General features: G+C 39.2%; 1 protein-coding gene across 2 annotated transcripts; it reads left to right on the top strand.

Annotated features, from left to right (window-relative positions):
• Positions 1–408: 408 nt before the first annotated feature.
• Positions 409–11,226, top strand: LOC120514695 (toll-like receptor 2 type-2). 2 transcript variants are annotated; one of them, XM_039735199.1, is made up of 2 exons: positions 409–513; positions 9,199–11,226. In XM_039735199.1, the coding sequence occupies exon 2, from the start codon at positions 9,223–9,225 to the stop codon at positions 11,116–11,118; it is 1,896 nt and encodes a 631-aa protein (XP_039591133.1). In that variant the 5' UTR covers positions 409–513; positions 9,199–9,222; the 3' UTR covers positions 11,119–11,226. The 2 variants fall into 2 exon arrangements, with proteins under 2 accessions (XP_039591133.1, XP_039591132.1); XM_039735198.1 differs by lacking the exon at positions 409–513 and adding an exon at positions 2,183–2,387.
• Positions 11,227–17,747: the final 6,521 nt, after the last annotated feature.

Raw genomic sequence — 17,747 nt, 5'->3', positions numbered from 1 at the left:
CCTATGAATTCACAAGGTTGATTATGGCACAGCTAATGGAATTTGAAATGGTCCCGCAGCTCATTACTTGACCAGTGATCTCACCGATCCACTCTTTTCTGGTGTTTTATACAAAAACAGCTAGTTATTTTTAAAACACCATTTTTTTTAAAGCTCTCGCATAAAAGAGTTCTTCTGTTAAAATACTGGAATCCTTTAACTATTACATTACTCATATTGCATTTTACTTCATTTGCCAGAAGTTAAAGATCGTGGGTGATCAAATTCTGTTTAGAAACTTGTGAAACAGTAGTAGTGAAACAATGACAGTAGTTATAATCAGTCACATCTGACTTCTGTGTATGATGTAGCAAATCTAAAATCCCCTTTTAAAGATCAGAATCTCTTCAGAGTGCCCATAGGGGATGGTAAAGAGGAAGCATTTATAAATATACTTGTGTACTGTGCATCTAAATCTCAGTGTTGCTGCTTTATTTGAATCGTAACAAGGGAGCATTCAAAAAGTGCCATCAGGTATGTCTCTGTCTCAGTGTGGCTGCCTTATTTAATTTATACATTTGTTTAAACTCAGAAATGAAATATGTTGTTCTGACAAGCAGTATAGAATAATTAGCTCTCATTAAATTTAAGGACAGTTTTTATCCTTTAGGTCATAAGGCTACCCATTAGATGCTCGTATTGCCAGCTGCATGAGTGTTTCTTGTTTCTGTTCTCTGATATTTGTTTAAATATATGTCGATGTACTCACTGTTTGTGTTTGTAGTAATAGTCTGTCACTGCTATTACATTCATATCACTAGTATGCGGAGACTTGCAAGTATGAATTTATTATATTGTGTGCACCTAACAATAAAGCTGAACTTGACATTGTACGATGTGTGCACACACTACCTGGAGTAGCAAATAAGAAACTATACCTAACATCAGAAACATTTTTTTATAGTACTTTATAAAAAAGGTGACTTTGTGACTCATATCTGAAGAAACAGAGAGACTAAATCTTTGTTTATTCTAAAATGATTACTGACCAAGGCAATGTATGCTGTAGTATTTTGATGATTAATAATAAGACACCCACTTCGGAAAGGAAAGCTAATACAGTTAATCGGGTGAATGACGTCTGTTTCATGCTCTGGTTTTGATGCCAGAAATATGAAGAGATCTGTACAATTTATACACAAGGTTCATAAATCGGCAAAAGTCTAAATGAACACTTTCACTTTCTCTGTAGTGATCTGAAATGTAGCCAAAGACTTACTTTCATAAATAACCCAGACATGCTTGTTCCAATAAGCCAAATAATACATTTAACTTATAAATTAAGGATAATAGAAGATGGATATATGTAAATATGGTATATAGATATGTAAATAGATAATATAGACCAGGGGTGGGCAATGTCGGTCCTGGAGAGCTGCAGTGGCTGAAGGTTTTCATTCCAACCCAATTGCTTAATTAGAAACCAATCAATCCTTGCCAATGTCAGACCTTATTTAATTTTATGGCTTGTTAGTCTGCAATGTAAGGCTCTTATATTGTATATTTTTTTCCTTTCCAAGGATATCATTCAAATGATTTGAAGCCTAAAATGTATTATTTTCAGTTTGAATGTAAATGGAAACAAGCTAGATGGAGGACTGTTGGCTGCTTTCTCATTTACATCTTGTTACTAATAAGGAGCTATTAAAACAGTGAATTCAGCTGTTTATGATTGAAATAAGAAATTAAGAGTGGGGAGCCTTAACAAGCAAGACCACTAAAATGAAAGATCACAATGTCACTTAAGCAATAAGTCTTTCATCAGCAATAATTGACTTCTCATTAAGAAACTGGGTTTGAACAAAAAACTGCAGCCAATGCAGCTCTCCAGGACCGACATTACCCATCCCTGATATAGACAAAGGATACCAACATCACAAAACATAAAATAACAAAAGCTTAGTTCAACTTTTTCTCTCCTGTAGGAAAAGGCACCTAACTTACTAATTCTATCTGTTGACTTAACTTTCTTAACAGAACTTTCTTCTCTTATAGGAAAAGGCATGTGACATATGAATCCTGATTTTTCAATTCGTGAAGTTAAGATGTATAAGTTCTCTGGCTGGTTATGAAGTTTCGATTGCAGACAAGCGGTGTTCATTTGCTTATAGCAAACTAGCATTTGCTCTGGCTCGGGGACAAATCCCTACCACACCAAGTTCTCTGTCTCTTAAATTACAGTTAATAGTTCTTGGAATCAAAGTATACGCATGGTTTGAGGTGAGCATGTGATGGTGCACGTCAGCTCCACACATCCAGTCGCCCTAGGAAGCCTCTTGAATCCACAATCATCTGTAACGTAACCAGGATGAGCTAGACGGATGAGGACAAAACACACAAAGCAAGGGGTAGGTGAAATAGTGCCAGTGTTTGTATTGTTACAATCAAAAATAGTGTCCAAAACAGTGCAGTATTTTAAAGTTCATAAATAATTAAATCATCCAATAAAAAAGAGTGTCTCTGTGGAGGTTAAAAAATTCAATAGAGAATTCATTAAACACAAAGTTAAAAACACAGTCAGGAAACTGTCTTTTACAATTCTAAGCCATTGTACCTTCCTATTAAAACTGATGTCTCTCTGTTTTACCCTGATTGGGCTTTGCAACACAGACAGACGTCCATCCAACAGGCGCCCACGCCCTTGCCGGCAATCCCACGACAATCCCATGGCATGGGAAGCCGCCAGACCCTGCTCTGCTTGCACCACTGAAGATACCTGGCTCATCCTGACAAGAACGCTCTGTCCTCCCACCATTGCCAATCGCTATCTCCTCCCCATGAGAGCACAACCTGAGCATAATGTCCACTCTTGCTACATGGTCCCTCAACAGGAGACCCCTCAGCCCCCTCCAGAGCACCGCCCACACTCTCCTTCCTGGGGTTCACATTCAGGACTGTTTTAAGTGCAAAGTAGTGTGCTGGGGTCCCTGTTTTAAAAAAAAAACAAAAAAAAAAAACAGAAGCATACATAGGCATCAGAAACATTGTGGGCCCCAATGCTTCTGGGGCCCCTGGCCAGTGCCCATTGTACCCATACGTTAAGACGGCCCTGTGACAAATTCCCATCCATATGCTCCCTCCAGTTTTTGCTCACTCCTGCCTATTTCTCTCATTTCCTGTCTTAACTTCTGCTCCTTGTTATTTTATCCTTTTCTCTGCCCCATGCAGGCTTCTTTTATTCTTACACCCCTAACAGGGCAAAAGTGTGAACGCACCACGCTCTCCACTCTGAGGACTTAGTGAGGCACCTGTCTGACACACAGACTCAAACATGCCTTTGCAATCAGCCAGGAACCCCCAGCCATCCTCAGAGCAAAGTGTATTTGCACTTCCACCCCGACCATACCACAGAGCAAAGCTTGGTTCCTTTTCTTGGTCAGCTTTCTCCAGACATATGGATGGATTTTTCAGAACCCTTTCTTTTCTTTGTTCAAGTGGACTCTTTCTTTGTCTTTGGTTGCAACTTCTGGTTGCCGGTGGTACTACAGACTTTTCTAAGTCTGTCTTGCTAATTCAACTGATGATCACTCAGTAAAGGCAAATGCATGATTTACATACGGTCTCTCTCTCTCTTCCTCCTGTCCTGGCTGTCACTTAGCAAGGTAGGACTAATGGCAACTTTGTTCAAACTCCAACACAGACAAATATTCCACCTTTTCAGTTCAGCAGGGTTGCCCTCTGGAGTAAAGGGCTTGCTTCAGTCTCTGTTGTGACCATACCCTATCACTTATGGGTTCTGGATATGGGCAGCCAAATTAAGGCCAGGACAAGCTGTAGCACAGTGAGAGAAGATCAGTAAGTTAAGTTGTTACAAGGGTTTTCATAAGGAGGAATCAAGGTTGTATCAGTGGCTTTTTGGGTGCACATAAGCCCATCCTTTTGGTTTACCACTGGTGCAAAGTTATGTCCATCAATGCAAGTCATCCTGGATTTATGGCCCTTTGTTCAGAACTTGAGTTCATGTCATGCCTTAGAGAGAGATGTCACTGACGTTACATAGTCTGGTATTGATTATCTTAACAGACAGGGCTGCAGATTCTGCGTTCTGAAGTGAGGCCCTTTCTGGCAAACCTGAGATGTTTAGCTGGCAAGAAGAGTGTCTGGCAACAGTTTGCAAAGCCAAGATGAGAGTTCCAGCCTGGCAAAATGGATAACGCAAGTCTGTCCTACAATGGAGGCCATTCAACTATTTTCCTATTCTTGGACAAAGATGCTAGGGCTAAAACGCACATTTTGAGTGTATGAGGATCCATATATCTGCTTAAAACAAATTCATTTATATTTTGTTCACTTAAAAGGCGAAAACATATAGATTACATAATGACCACCAGTAAATCTTTAGGGAAAACAGGCTGTAAATTACATCTAGCATAGCAACTTGTATTCATATTTAACTTCTATATTTTGGTTTAATTTTTTTTTTATTGTCAAAATAGCTTAATCCAATTTAGGATTGCAGGATGCTAAACCCTGTCCTAGAAGCACTGGGCACAAGGCAGGAAACAGGCCTAAAAAGGGTATTGGTCCATTGAAGGTCCCTAGAATCACCAATTAACCTAACCAACACATCCTTGGAAATAGGAGAGAAAAATCTGCATAGACAGGGGAAATGTGTCGTGTCTACATGGACAATAATCAGGCTGAACATTCAAATCTAGGATGCTGTAACTGTGAAGTAGCAGCACTGAACACCGCACTCTTTGTTCATTTAGTTCAATTTTCATTTCAGCTCTCTACAGCTTTTCATGTAGTCTTTCTCATACTTGATCATTCCTTAAATGTGCAGAAGCACAAAGAAAATCTTTTGGGTTCTTTTGAAAAATTAAAAAATGATCATGGTTTCAATTTTTAATGGTTTGATTGGAGTGGTAGGTGCTAGGGTTGGTGCTGCTATCTCACAGCTCTTGGGCTCAAACCTTGTCCTGATCACTGTGTGGGTGTTCAATATGTTGGTGGTGGCTTTTCTTTAGGTACCTCAGGTTCCTAATGCATTTCAACGATGTGTGTTAGGCAGATGGCAAGCTGCAGTTTAGATGTGTTTAGTTTGTGAGCATGCCTTGTGATGAACTGGCACCCCGTCCAACTGTTATGTATATTCCACTTGTTTGTAATATGGTCCAATTATGCAGTCTTGTTGTGTTATATCTGTGTCTATGAGATAAGAGTTTGATTTCTCAATTCTGAATAACCCCATGAAAAAATATAGAGTAAATCGAAGTGATTGGTGTTACATGTAAATGGATATCAGTGTCTTTATATGAAGTGAATTACCAACATCAGATTATGCTTAGCATCTCATAGATTCAGCTTTCCTATGACCATGAAGGTGGATTTTGCAGATTAAACAGATATATGGATATTTTTATATTTTACTCTGATCATTGCTTTAAAAATGTTGCTTAAGACAGGTGCTAAGCAGTGATTAGTGAACACTGCGGAGTTCGCTTGGCCATGAGTTTGGCAAAATTATGGAAATGTTTGTGATATTCACCAAAAATGGCAAAATGATTAAAATCAATGGGAAATAATGAACAGGACTAGTTTTGAGTGGACTATATTGGTGAAAAGGTATTTTTGTCCCTGGGGGCTAGGGAAAAGTCTGCCAGCTATGCTGGACCGATTATTGTGACCAAATATGTGATATGAGTGGAGTGGAGTAGTGAGCGGGTCACCACATCATGCATGGCTGAAGCAGGATGGCAACAATCTTTTGGTGGATTGAACAAGACAAACTGCAGTTGATATTGATGAGACCTACTTTATAGATAGTCAGGGGCCTTATTTTTCTTTTTCATATACGACGTATAGGGAAATTATATTGTAATCATCCAAAAATTCAATTTCGAGATTTTGATGAATCTTGACGTTTTACACCTCCCTCAGTCTGAAAATACCATTTTTGGAATTATGTCTGTGTGTGTGTGTGTGCATGTGTGTGTGTAACCACAATAACCTAAGTATGCTTTCACTTAGGTCAATCAAATTTTGCATGCAAGTATTAGGTATAAAATGTAGATTTCTATCAACTTTTGGGCTATTTCTGCTAACCAGAAGTGGTACTTTACCTGAACACATACTCAATTTTTTTTTTATTCATGCAGAGTCTCATTTATTCAACTTTATTTTTATAACAATTGTTCAATATATTATTAATGTGATTTGATTTGTTGTTGATGGTTCTATTATGTTCATAATATAAAAATTGTCTTCTAGTTTACTCCTCAAACATCCATCCCCATATCTGAGTAAGTCTAGGGGAGACCACTCCCGTTTTTTAAAGATTATGTACACACAAAATGAGCCATGAAGTGTGCAAGCTCAATTCTCCACACAAACGTCAGGATTTTTAAAAGAAAACTTGATGCGGAAATTGCCATATATTTACGGCATCTCCGACCCATGTGTATGCAACATTTCGGAGTAACTGGGAAATGACGACACCTTTGATCAAGTAGGGAGATGAGGGCATTCCAGTTAAATGACGACTTGCACGCATAAGAATTCATACAACAAAGCCGTTATTATAATGTGTGTTGGTGTGACAAATATGTTACACCTCAAAAGTGATGAATGTGATGAACAGACTGTATTTTGGTTCCGTTTTAAAAGGGCCAAAGCTATGTACTGTATTTGCACTGAAGAAAATTTTTGTTTTTCCGTCAGTTTATATCAACTACATGGAATTGGCCGAAAGGTCAGGAATATCTCCATCAAACGTCACTCCAATATGCCTGCTGTAATGGAAGCCATAAACCAACCAGCAAGACATTGCATCCAGTTTTCATATAGTGTGGGTGTACAACAGAACACAACAACATGTTTTGCTAACATAAAAAGGCAATTTACACCGGTGTCTGATTCTCCTAAAGCATAATATAACTACTATAATCATGTTGCAATGAGGACACAGAGCAAGCATGAAGCTGCTTTTGTTAACCATACAATACAATACAGTTTATTTTTGTATAGCCCAAAATCACACAGGAAGTGCCACAGTGGGCTTTAGCAGGCCCTGCCTCTTGACAGCCCCCCAGCCTTGACTCTCTGAGAAGACAAGGAAAAACTCCCAAAAAACCTTGTAGGGAAAATGGAAGAAACCTTGGGAAAGGCAGTTCAAAGAGAGACCCCTTTCCAGGTAGGTTGGGCGTGCAGTGGGTGTCAGATTTGGGTACCGAGAACAGAAACAAAATAGGTGAGGGTTAGTAACAAATTATAACAATCATGTTACTTATGTTTTAGTGTAACCATAGGCAGTTACACTCCATTAATGCACAAGTCATCCAAGAAATGACTTATAAGCATCGTGTCTTGATGACCTGGGTCAACCTGTGATTCATTTATTTTGAGGTAAAGTAGCTTTAACAGACGTGATGGTGCTGTAAGTTGGGACTGGCTTGTTGGTAAAGTTAACTGGCTGCACCCTCAGTGTTATATATGGCCTTTTCAGCTTCAAAACCCAGGGGTCCACTGGGGTCTTAAACCAACCTTGAGACTGGCTGATGCGTTTCAGGAAGTCTACCCTTCTTCAGATGGAAAGCAAGCTACTGGGGATGAAAGGAGCATGTAACCCCGTCCCTAGGAGTGACATTCCCTCTATGTCCACTAAATCACTTCTCACATTCCTGACCTAGGCCTGATAGATAATGGTGACCTTCCATGAATTAAGAAAAATAAAAAATACAGACTTGAGACTTTAATGGTTTAACTCTTTCATAACCTAAGGCTAGCTAGTACAGTATGCTCTATTTTAATTTGATGGAGATTACATTCAAGTAAGTTGTAAATCCTCTATACTAGAAAAATGAATATTATAAGAGACATCTGAAAACTAGACTCTAACAAAAATGAAACATGATTTTGTAATTTTCATAACTCATCATGTGTATGCAAGTGTGCGCAGTTGTCAGTATATTAAATAAAACCTTGCAGTTTTAATGTTATCTCAAAGAACAACTTTGACTCGTGTACACATGTGCGACTCTCAGCTTTAACACTATTTGCTTTTTAAATGAGACCCTACATCATTACAGGCGTTTCAGTTGTCATCATAAGTTCTCATATTTCATTGTCTTCTGGCAAAATGCAGCAATACAAATTTAAACATGAACTGAGCTATTTCACTACAATATTGCCTACTTGCTACAGGTATAGCAAAATAAACAGATGTAAGAGATGTAGGAAATCAATGATATCAACTGAGCTGATGTTCGACGTTAATATTTAATTTTAAGGCAATTTAGCACTAATGTTTCAACATATGCAGTATGACGATAGAGAACTCATTTTTGTCAGACCGCACTATGAGCTCAGTTTCCTACCTTACTTGGGATCTATATGTAGCTTGAATGAACTCCCAATGTTTATACAAACTAAGTGTATGTAAATGTAGCAGATTAAGCATTATACATCAGGATATTTATTGTAGGCATGTCATAAGGCATTCACCATTCTCAAAACTGTTGTGGAGCAAATGACGTCTGCTCAGTTTAGACTAACAGGGAGCTACTGAGGTAGATAATAATAATAATTCATTACATTTATATAGTGCTTTTCTCTGTACTCAAAGTGCTGTCCACACAGGGAGGAACCAGGAAGTGAACCCACAATCTTCCACATTCTCCTTACTTCAAAGCAGCAGCACTACCACTGCGCCACCTGTGAGAATGGCAGTCTTCCTCCTGGATCAATCATGCATGCATACTGAAGCAAGGAGTACATGATTTGAGATGTTGCTAGAGCAGATGGCCAGCATGTGCCGTATACTATATGCTTGTAGAAATGCACCATATACAGTGCCTGATTTAGACATAAGCTATAAAGAGGTGTTGTCCCTGCTGAACCTTCGGCTGAACTGCCCTGAATTACTAGCATTCTTCTTTTAAACTGATGTTCACTGACCAGGTGGGATAATTGACATCATTAGGCTAGGAAATATTAATTACAGTACAGTGAAAACAAACAGAGAGGCATGTAACTTCTGGTGTTGCATCACACATTTCTGCCTGTGTCACCTCAAAATCTATCGTGAATCTTTGTGTTTTTTGTTTGTCAGTCATTCACTAGTTACTTCTAAAAGTAACATGATTAGTTAAAATGATCTCACTTGTGAGCTGCTAACTAAACTGACTTTGTATTGTTTTCTTTTTTCTTATATATCAGACTTATACTGCGGGTTACAGAGCCATGCTGCACTTCCACAAACAGACAGAGAACGCCAACGTAGTTTTTGGGTTGTACCTTCTTCTGTCTGCAAGCTGTGTTTCATCAATGAGACAGCATGTTGTCAACTGCACCAAAACAAATTACCCGACTGTTCCATGTCATTTTCCATCAGATACTACAGTCTTGGATTTGTCCCACAACAGCATTGAGAAGGTTTTTCGGCAGGATTTCTCATCAGTCACAGGACTTAAACAACTCTTTTTACCTTTTAATAGCATTAGTTTTTTAGCTATTGATGCCTTTCAAGACAATGTTGACCTGGAGCTCTTGGACATTTCACACAATTGCCTAAATGAGATATCAGCACTTCCCATTGGAAGCTTTTTGGCAATGAAGGACCTGGATGTCTCCAACAACAAGTACACTGAAATCACATTGGGACAGGAATTCAAAAAAATGAAAAACCTTGAGATTCTCAAACTTGGCTCCCCTCAGATTTCCTCATTAAAGGCGAATACCTTCAGTGAACTTGAAGGTCTCCAGCTGAAAGAGTTTCATCTCATTACAGGAGAAATTAATGAATATGATGGTGCTTTAACGAAAATCAGTGGTCTTAAGAAGCTGACTCTAGAGTTAAACATATGGGAGCACTTGGATCTGCTGAAGTCCCTGTTAACTGATGTTGCCAATGCCACCGATGCTCTTAAAATAATGAACATAAATTTAATTAAAAGTGGACATTATATTCCTCTGGGCTCTTTCATGGAATACTCCCAGATGAAAACCTTTGTAATGCAGAATATTTCTGCTGATGGGAATTATATTTCAGATGTGATTTTATTTATTTTTAGTTCAAACATTGAAGAAATTCAAATAATTGATTCTCATTCTATTGGCACTTTCACACCAAAAATCCGTAGGTTTACTAAAATGAATCTTAAACGAATTTATCTTGAAAACCTTGATAATCCACATTTTATTATTTTTTCACCCATGTCAGAAATGAAAAAATTTTTCTCATATCTTACACACCTGATCATTATAAATTGGCAGATATTTTATTTTCCTTGTCTGATTTCTGATTCTTTGACCAGCCTGGAGATTTTGGATTTGTCAAGAAACCGTTTAAGTGAATCAGTTGCGTTTCCAAAGTGCCAGGCCCCATTCCCAAATGTACGCTCCTTTATCATTAACAACAACTTCTTCAAAGACTTAGCTCTTCTTGGAAACGCCACATCTCACATGATAAAGCTTGTCAATCTCTTAGCCAGTAGCAACAACATTATTCTGAATACAGAATTTGCCATAAACTGGACTAAAAGCTTATTAAATTTGAATCTAAGTATGAATTTAATCACGGGTGATGTTTTTTCTTTCCTCCCTGACAATCTTGAAGTTCTGGATTTAAGCTTTAACAGAATTAGTTCTGTAACTCATATTGGAAAAATGAAAAGACTGCAAGTGGTTCACCTCTCTGGTAATAACATCCTCACATTGGCAGAGATGGCATCCTTATCATCTGTCAGAGTGTTTCATGCGGACAGGAACAGAATTCAGAAAATTAATCAACATTTTTTGGAGACATTTGCCTTTAATGAGTTAAATTTGGGTAATAATCCATTTGTGTGTGACTGTAATATAAAGGATGCTGCTAACTATTTTGGCAGCACATCTGCCACTGTAGTTGGGTGGCCCTCTGAGTACACCTGTGACTCTCCATCTTATCTCAATGGCACTGAAATTCACTTGATATCCTTCTCCTTGGCAACCTGCCACCCTGGATTTACTGCTGTGATTTCAATCGTTGTCATTTTAACAACAGTCATTGCCTGTGCACTAATTTACAAAAAAAATAAACATTTTGGGTATCACCACATTTCTTTTAATCTTACATCACAGAATGACGTTGCAATCTAAAGTGTGTGGCACTGGCACAGGTAACAGGATCTGACCTTAACTCTTTGAGGGCTGCATATTTTTTCCAAAAAGCAATGGTTTCACTCAGAAGTCAACATTAAACGTCTGTTGCTGCATGCTGTGGCTGTCAGTTTGCCAAGAATGTGCGGCTTGCTTGCTGCCAGGCTGTCTTTGCGTGGCTGGGATGCATTCACAGTGCATTGCAATCTGGTTTCTACCTCTTATCATTGTTAAGTGGCAGTCCTCCCTGGTGAACATTGTCAGTACCACGACTAGCTGGAGACCGATCAGCTGAAGCTGAAACCTCACATTCATCTTCGATCACTTGTATCAAAAACCTGAGTCCGACAAGTCATAGTCCAGTTCAGAGATAATAGACAACACGGAGTATTTTGCTTTACACATTCGCTTTGATCTCTCGCCAGACGCCAATGCAATTTTTGCCGTTGTGTGCGCCTTGCTACTCACGAGAGTGCAGGGAATCTCGGTCAAACCAATGAACTTTCCTTCTAGCATTGAGAGTCCAACTAAAATGTAATGGTAGGTTTTGTCACAGTTTACAGTTGATTACCATCGTCAACTCCTCCTTTTGACAAAAGTCAACATCAGCCCTGAAAGAGTTAAGTAAGTTTTCATAGGTTTGAGGTGCTCCCCATGTTCTACTAAACTGATTTTCTGACAGTGCTGACTGCATCTTATTGATATGTAAATGTATGCTTGTTTGTAACAGAGAACTGTAAATGTATTAATGATTTTTATAAAACTTAGTTAAATTCTCTCTGTAGCAATACATTGGTATAACAATATGCTGAATATTATAGTAATGCGATATGGAGCTAAAATGATTTAGTTTTGTGTTTCCTTCATGGTCTCTGATTTCCTGATGCAATCAAATAAAATTATACCTTCATTTAGTTTGCTGTCAGTTGATGGCCTTGTAACAATTCCCAGGCTTTTTGTACTGGAGAAATAGAAAAAAGAAAGAAAGAAAGAAAGAAAGAAAGAAAGAAAGGGGTGGGTGAAAATGTCAAGGAGGAAGGTCTTGGGAAGTCTACAGTATTTAACACTGTACTTACCTTCAAGCCAGATGTTTTACTTGACTGTTTTCTAATTTTGCTGTTTAACATTTTGCTGAACTTGCCCACTTTTGTTTGTGTCTTTCATGTCCATCACATAGCAACATACATAAATGGATCTCACAACAGGTCTGTCACAGCCAGACACAAAGGACCAGGGGCCCTATAGTCAGGTTGGCTAGCATAAAAATTAAACTGTTGGAGTCTTAGAAGTTGAACCCTGGTGCACTGGTCAGGATTTTTACATTCTAAAAGGTGAGTTTTTGAGTGAGACAGAAGCCTCTTCAAGGCAGGACGCCTTATTTATTATACTTCTATATTTCTCCTTTAGTTGTGTTTTTCTTCTGTTTTTAGGCCTTGTGATTAGTGTGGGCTAATTAATTTGTTCAGTTAAAATATTAAACAGAGGTAATGCAGATGGTACAATGTTATCATTTTTTAAAAATTATTTTTATTAATCATAATCTGCAGAGATTGTTCCCCACATTATGCGACTCTTCAATTCCACCCCTGGGGTGAACGCTAACATTATTCAAAGTTATTGTCTGTTGTTACCTGCATTTTTATTTCTCTTTAATATAATATTGTCCATCCATCCATCGTCTAACCCGCTGAATCCGAATAGGGTCACAGGGGTCCGCTGGAGCCAATCCCAGGGCAGGAACCAATCCTGGGCAGGGTGCCAACCCACACACAAACGGGCCAATTTAGAATCACCAATCCACCTAACCTGCATGTCTTTGGATTGTGGGAGGAAACCCACGCAGACACGGAGAACATGCAAACTCCACGCAGGGAGGACCCGGGAAGCGAACCTGGGTCTTCTAACTGCAAGGCAGCAGCACTACCACTGCGCCACCGTGCCGCCCAATATAATAGTGTTTTTTTGTATAATTCAAATTTTTTCTTTGCTTTACCATTTTTCAAATGTTTTTCAGAATTTAAACAATATTTCAGGTGCTAAAAGAAGGGAATATTCTTGGACCATTTTGATTAATGAATATAAAGTTTACCAAAAAATAAATATATATTCTTTTTCATATTTTCCTTTACATAATAAAATAAAATGTCAAAATCCTTAAACTTAAAATACATATTTAGCTCCTTAAAAACCAAACTTTACAAATCAGCACAGAGTTATTTTGAAAACATACAGCAAACAAGCTGGTGTGCCACAGAGTGCCCTTTATAAGTACAAAATGAAGCTGATCATCCTGCTCATGTTTAAATTTGGAAAGTGCTAATATAACTGGATGATAAAACAAATGAACAATTTCAAATGACAGCTGTTCAACTTTATTTGTAACATAATTCTTTTGGAAATTTCCATTATCAAACATTCATTCATTTTCTAAACTTGCTTTATCCTGAGCAGGGTTGTGAGAAAGCTAGAGCCTATCCCAGAAAGTATCAAGTGTAAGGCAGGAACAATGCCCTGATGGGATGCCAGTCCATTGCAAGGTGAACACATCATGGGGCAATTTAGCATCACCAATTCACCAAACCTGCGTGTGTTTAGACTGTGGGAGGAAACCTACATGGATACTGTGAGATAATGCAAACTCCATGCATGGAAAATCAAGAACATGAACCCCATTCTCCTTCTTGTGAGGCAGCACCACTACCACTGCAACACCCTGCTGTCCATTATCAAGACATTGAATTCCTAAAAGAAATACAAGGAGAAAAGAAAAGGGAAGTTCGAGATTGTTTTTGATATCCCATAAATACAATTTAAGCATCAGCATTTGACTGAATAATGTACTCTTAATCGATATATCTGCAGGTTGGTTCTGACTGGCAGGGTGGGTTTGGGGATGAAGAGCTGATGTCTTATCATGCCCAGGGGCCCATGAATTTGGGATATGCTCAATAAAACCTGGTCTCAGATGCGACACCAGTGTAAGTTTTCTGTTATACTCTAATGTCTGACTACACACTGCACTGTATTAAATGGAAAAAAGCAGTAATAGATAAAATCACTACGACAAATGATCCTTGAAAAATGGCTAAAATTAACAGAATTCCTCCCCCCAAGAGTAAGAAGATGAGTGGAGACCTGAGTATAAATTGAGGGTCATTTCCACAAGATTTCAAGGATTGTCCACTTGTGGTAATCTTGACATAGAAGCCACTGGATCCCCAGGTCATTGTGGCATCTGGAGCTTGAAGGTACGTATGTACTGGTACTTGTTTACTGGTAATATTCTATGGTGACTTAACCTCCAAACACCCCCAACCCAATGGCAGTGTTTTGCATTCCTTGGCTAAATAGATCAAATATCAGGATATAATGCAGAGAATGAAGTGGAACTCTACTTTGCACTGTGGATGTTGGTGAGCAAAGACAGAGACACCTGAGCTTTCCTTGTACATCTAAAAAAAATGAAATAGGTGAGCCACAGTAAGTGTTGTGCCCACTGCAGGTCATTGATAATGGTCACTACAATAGATGTTACATTCACAGCATCCCTGGTCATGTAAATGGCAGTGTGGTCTATCTGCTGCTTTTAGAAGTCTATGAGCAGCTATATGGTTTGGCTGACAGAAAGGTCGTTGTCATGACATCACAGTGGACATCACAAGAGAAAAACATCTTATCTGTAAGCTGTCTCACCGATAGTGGTGTTGTTAACAAATGTAATTATTGAGTTCGAACTTCATTTGGCCACACAATGAGAGATGAACTTTGAATGAGTAAAGGAAGGGCCCTGGGTGCCTGTGTCGAGTATCAGGGTAGAGGAATTGATGTTGTCAATCTGTACATGCACATAACTAACTTAATGTCTTGGCAGTTGACAAATCACAAGTAATCTATCTATCTATCTATCTATCTATCTATCTATCTATCTATCTATCTATCTATCTATCTATCTATTGTCAGAAACGGCTGGAGAGGCGATCCGGCTGGGACGCCCAGGAGGACCGGAGGAGGGCTTGCGCCTTCCCCAGACCATGTGGGGGCAACCGCCCTGGTACGTTTGGGGGCCACGGGTACAGAGCTTTGAAGCTCCACCCTGTAGGGGCCCATGGTCACCGCCAGGGGGCGCCCCTATGCCTTTGGAGCCCTGGACCACAGCACTTCCGCCACACCCAGAAGTGCTGGGGGGAAGAAGACTGGGGACACCCGGAGTGCTTCCAGGTGCACAGCCGGCACTTCCGCCACACAGGGTAGTGTCCGCGGAGGAGTGTCAGGAAGCACCTGGAACCCATCCGGGCCTGCATAAAAGGAGCTGCCTGTCTCCATTCGATGGCTGGAATCGTATGGAAGAGGACAGAGCTCAGAGGAGAGGAGTGGAGGTGGACCAGAGAAGTGAAAGGCATTGGACTGTGAGGCCTGGACTTAAGGGGTGATTGGTGCTGCGGCACTGGGTTTGTGCACTTATTTGTAGATATTATTGTAAATAAATGTGTGTGTGGTGATTAACATCATGTCTACCTGTCTGTGCCCGGGCTGTACCCCACACTATCTATCTATCTATCTATCTATCTATCTATCTATCTATCTATCTATCTATCTATCTATCTATCTATCTATAGTTAAACATTATTATTATTGTAACACATTGACTTTGAGTCTGTAATATCCCACAAACAAACCTTAGGTCGCATATGTGACATGATCCACTACATTTCATAGTTTTATTCTAATAGGTAAAATCATACGCAAAAGAGAGCAAGTCAACTTCCCGGACACTGTCATTGTATGAGGATCACCTACGATATTAATGTTGAAAAACAAAGGACTACCTACCGTCTTAAAAGTTACATCTGGTGGCCATTCATTGTATTGAGGAAAAGTCATCAATCAAGGTAACTTCCCTGCTCAAATTTTATCTTGATTGTTTTATGGTCTATTTAACTTTATCAGTGTGGAACTCTACCAGTGTTCAATATTTGAAGGGGAAGAAGTGGAAACATTTTTTGAAAACCTGACCCATGTAAGATAAGACACTGCATAATTATGATGGTAGAAAAACAAGCTTGTTGAAGCACATTGTAAAGGTACTAGTGGTGAGGATCTGAACTAGCATAACAGAGAGTGAATCCCAGTAAAAAGGCCAGCATTCCTCTATCCTATCAGTTATCCAAAAAAAAAAACAATTTCCATGGTATAACTTCATCCATCCATTTTCCAACCCGCTGAATCCGAACACAGGGTCACGGAGGTCTGCTGGAGCCAATCCCAGCCAACACAGGGCACAAGGCAGGAACCAATCCTGGGCAGGGTGCTAACCCACCGCAGCATGGTATAACTACTGCAGAGAAAAGAATAATAAAGGAAAGATAGAGGGGGAGTGCTGGACAAGACATAACACATTCCCCACTCTCATTTTTGGGAGAACAAAAGATGAATATGTTAAGGCCCCTGCAAACCTTTCTAGTCTACCCTAGTCAAGAGCCCTCTATGGATACTTGGAGCCATCCGTGTGGACCCCTGTGAAGATAACCCCAGGATTTTAGTAAACCTGGCTCCGGTCCAGAGGGACTATAGATGGGACCAGAAGTGGCCCAGGAATTACTTTTGGGACCAGACCTAAAAGAAACTACAAACCAAAGCTCATGGAGAGCTTGAAGTCCAGAAAGGAGTTAGGCAAGGAGTCATCTGGCAGGAGGAGAAGAGTTTAGAGTTGTTAGAGAGGTGAACAAGGCAAGGAGGAGGGCATTGGTTGGTTCTTGGGAGTGCAAAAGTGGACCCTATACTTAGCCAAGGACATTTATCTTTTCATAATACCTACCTTGCATATTTACTTTTCTTTATAATTAAAATCACATCACATCACACTTCTACTAGGTTTCTGGATTAAGGCCTTCTTATGACAGCATCCCAAAGGTTGCATCATACAGTAAATAAAATACAACACATGCAAAGGGGATGGGGAAAGTAAAAAACACATAACAGATTTTATAGAAAAGCAAACTCATGCAGGCCATGAGTTCTTTCCACATAATGAATGTTTGAAAGGAATAAGCCAGCTGGGCAGATTATTGGTAGGCAGATGTCGTCGAGTGTAAAATGACTGTGCAAACCCAGCCAAGAAAACAGATGACAGTGCTTACAATGCTTTTTAGATATAATTCTTAGGCAGAATTTTATAATTGACTTAGCATTCATCTTCTCACAGCAATTTATCTGTCTAAGTATGAGAATCTTTCAGTCGTTTCTCTTTTATCAGACATTATTTCTACAAGTAAAATAAGTAGTTGTAATTGTAACACTTGTGAGCTGCTTGTAAAACTGATATTGTGCTCTTTTTTATTAAATATCAGAGTTGTACTGTGGTTAACCAAGCCATGCTGAACTGCCACAAACTGCCACAAACTGCGACAGAACCACAATGTGTTTTAGGGATTTTATCTTCTTCTTTCTGTCAGCTGCATTTCATAAGATGGAGAGCATGGTGTTAACTGCACCAATACAAAATACCCATCTTTTCCATGTCCACCTCCAACAGATCCTACAATACTGGATATCTCACCACGGCATTAGGGACATCTATTGACAGGATTTATCAATAACCAAATTATTACCAAAACCACTGTTGTTTTTTT

Source organism: Polypterus senegalus, chromosome 14, assembly GCF_016835505.1.
Source record: "Polypterus senegalus isolate Bchr_013 chromosome 14, ASM1683550v1, whole genome shotgun sequence".
In the NCBI taxonomy this organism is placed as follows: domain Eukaryota; kingdom Metazoa; phylum Chordata; class Cladistia; order Polypteriformes; family Polypteridae; genus Polypterus; species Polypterus senegalus.
The sequence above is the reverse complement of the archived record's forward strand: the minus strand, read 5'-3'. Positions and strand labels throughout refer to the sequence as shown.

What these genes read in the sequence shown, in the direction of transcription:
- LOC120514695 (XM_039735198.1), top strand. Translation starts at nt 2,361, where the DNA reads ATGAGGACAAAACACACAAAGCAAGGG. An exon ending in CAAAACACACAAAGCAAGGG is followed by an intron (nt 2,388 to 9,198) that starts GTAGGTGAAATA and finishes CTTATATATCAG; the next exon opens with ACTTATACTGCGGGTTACAG.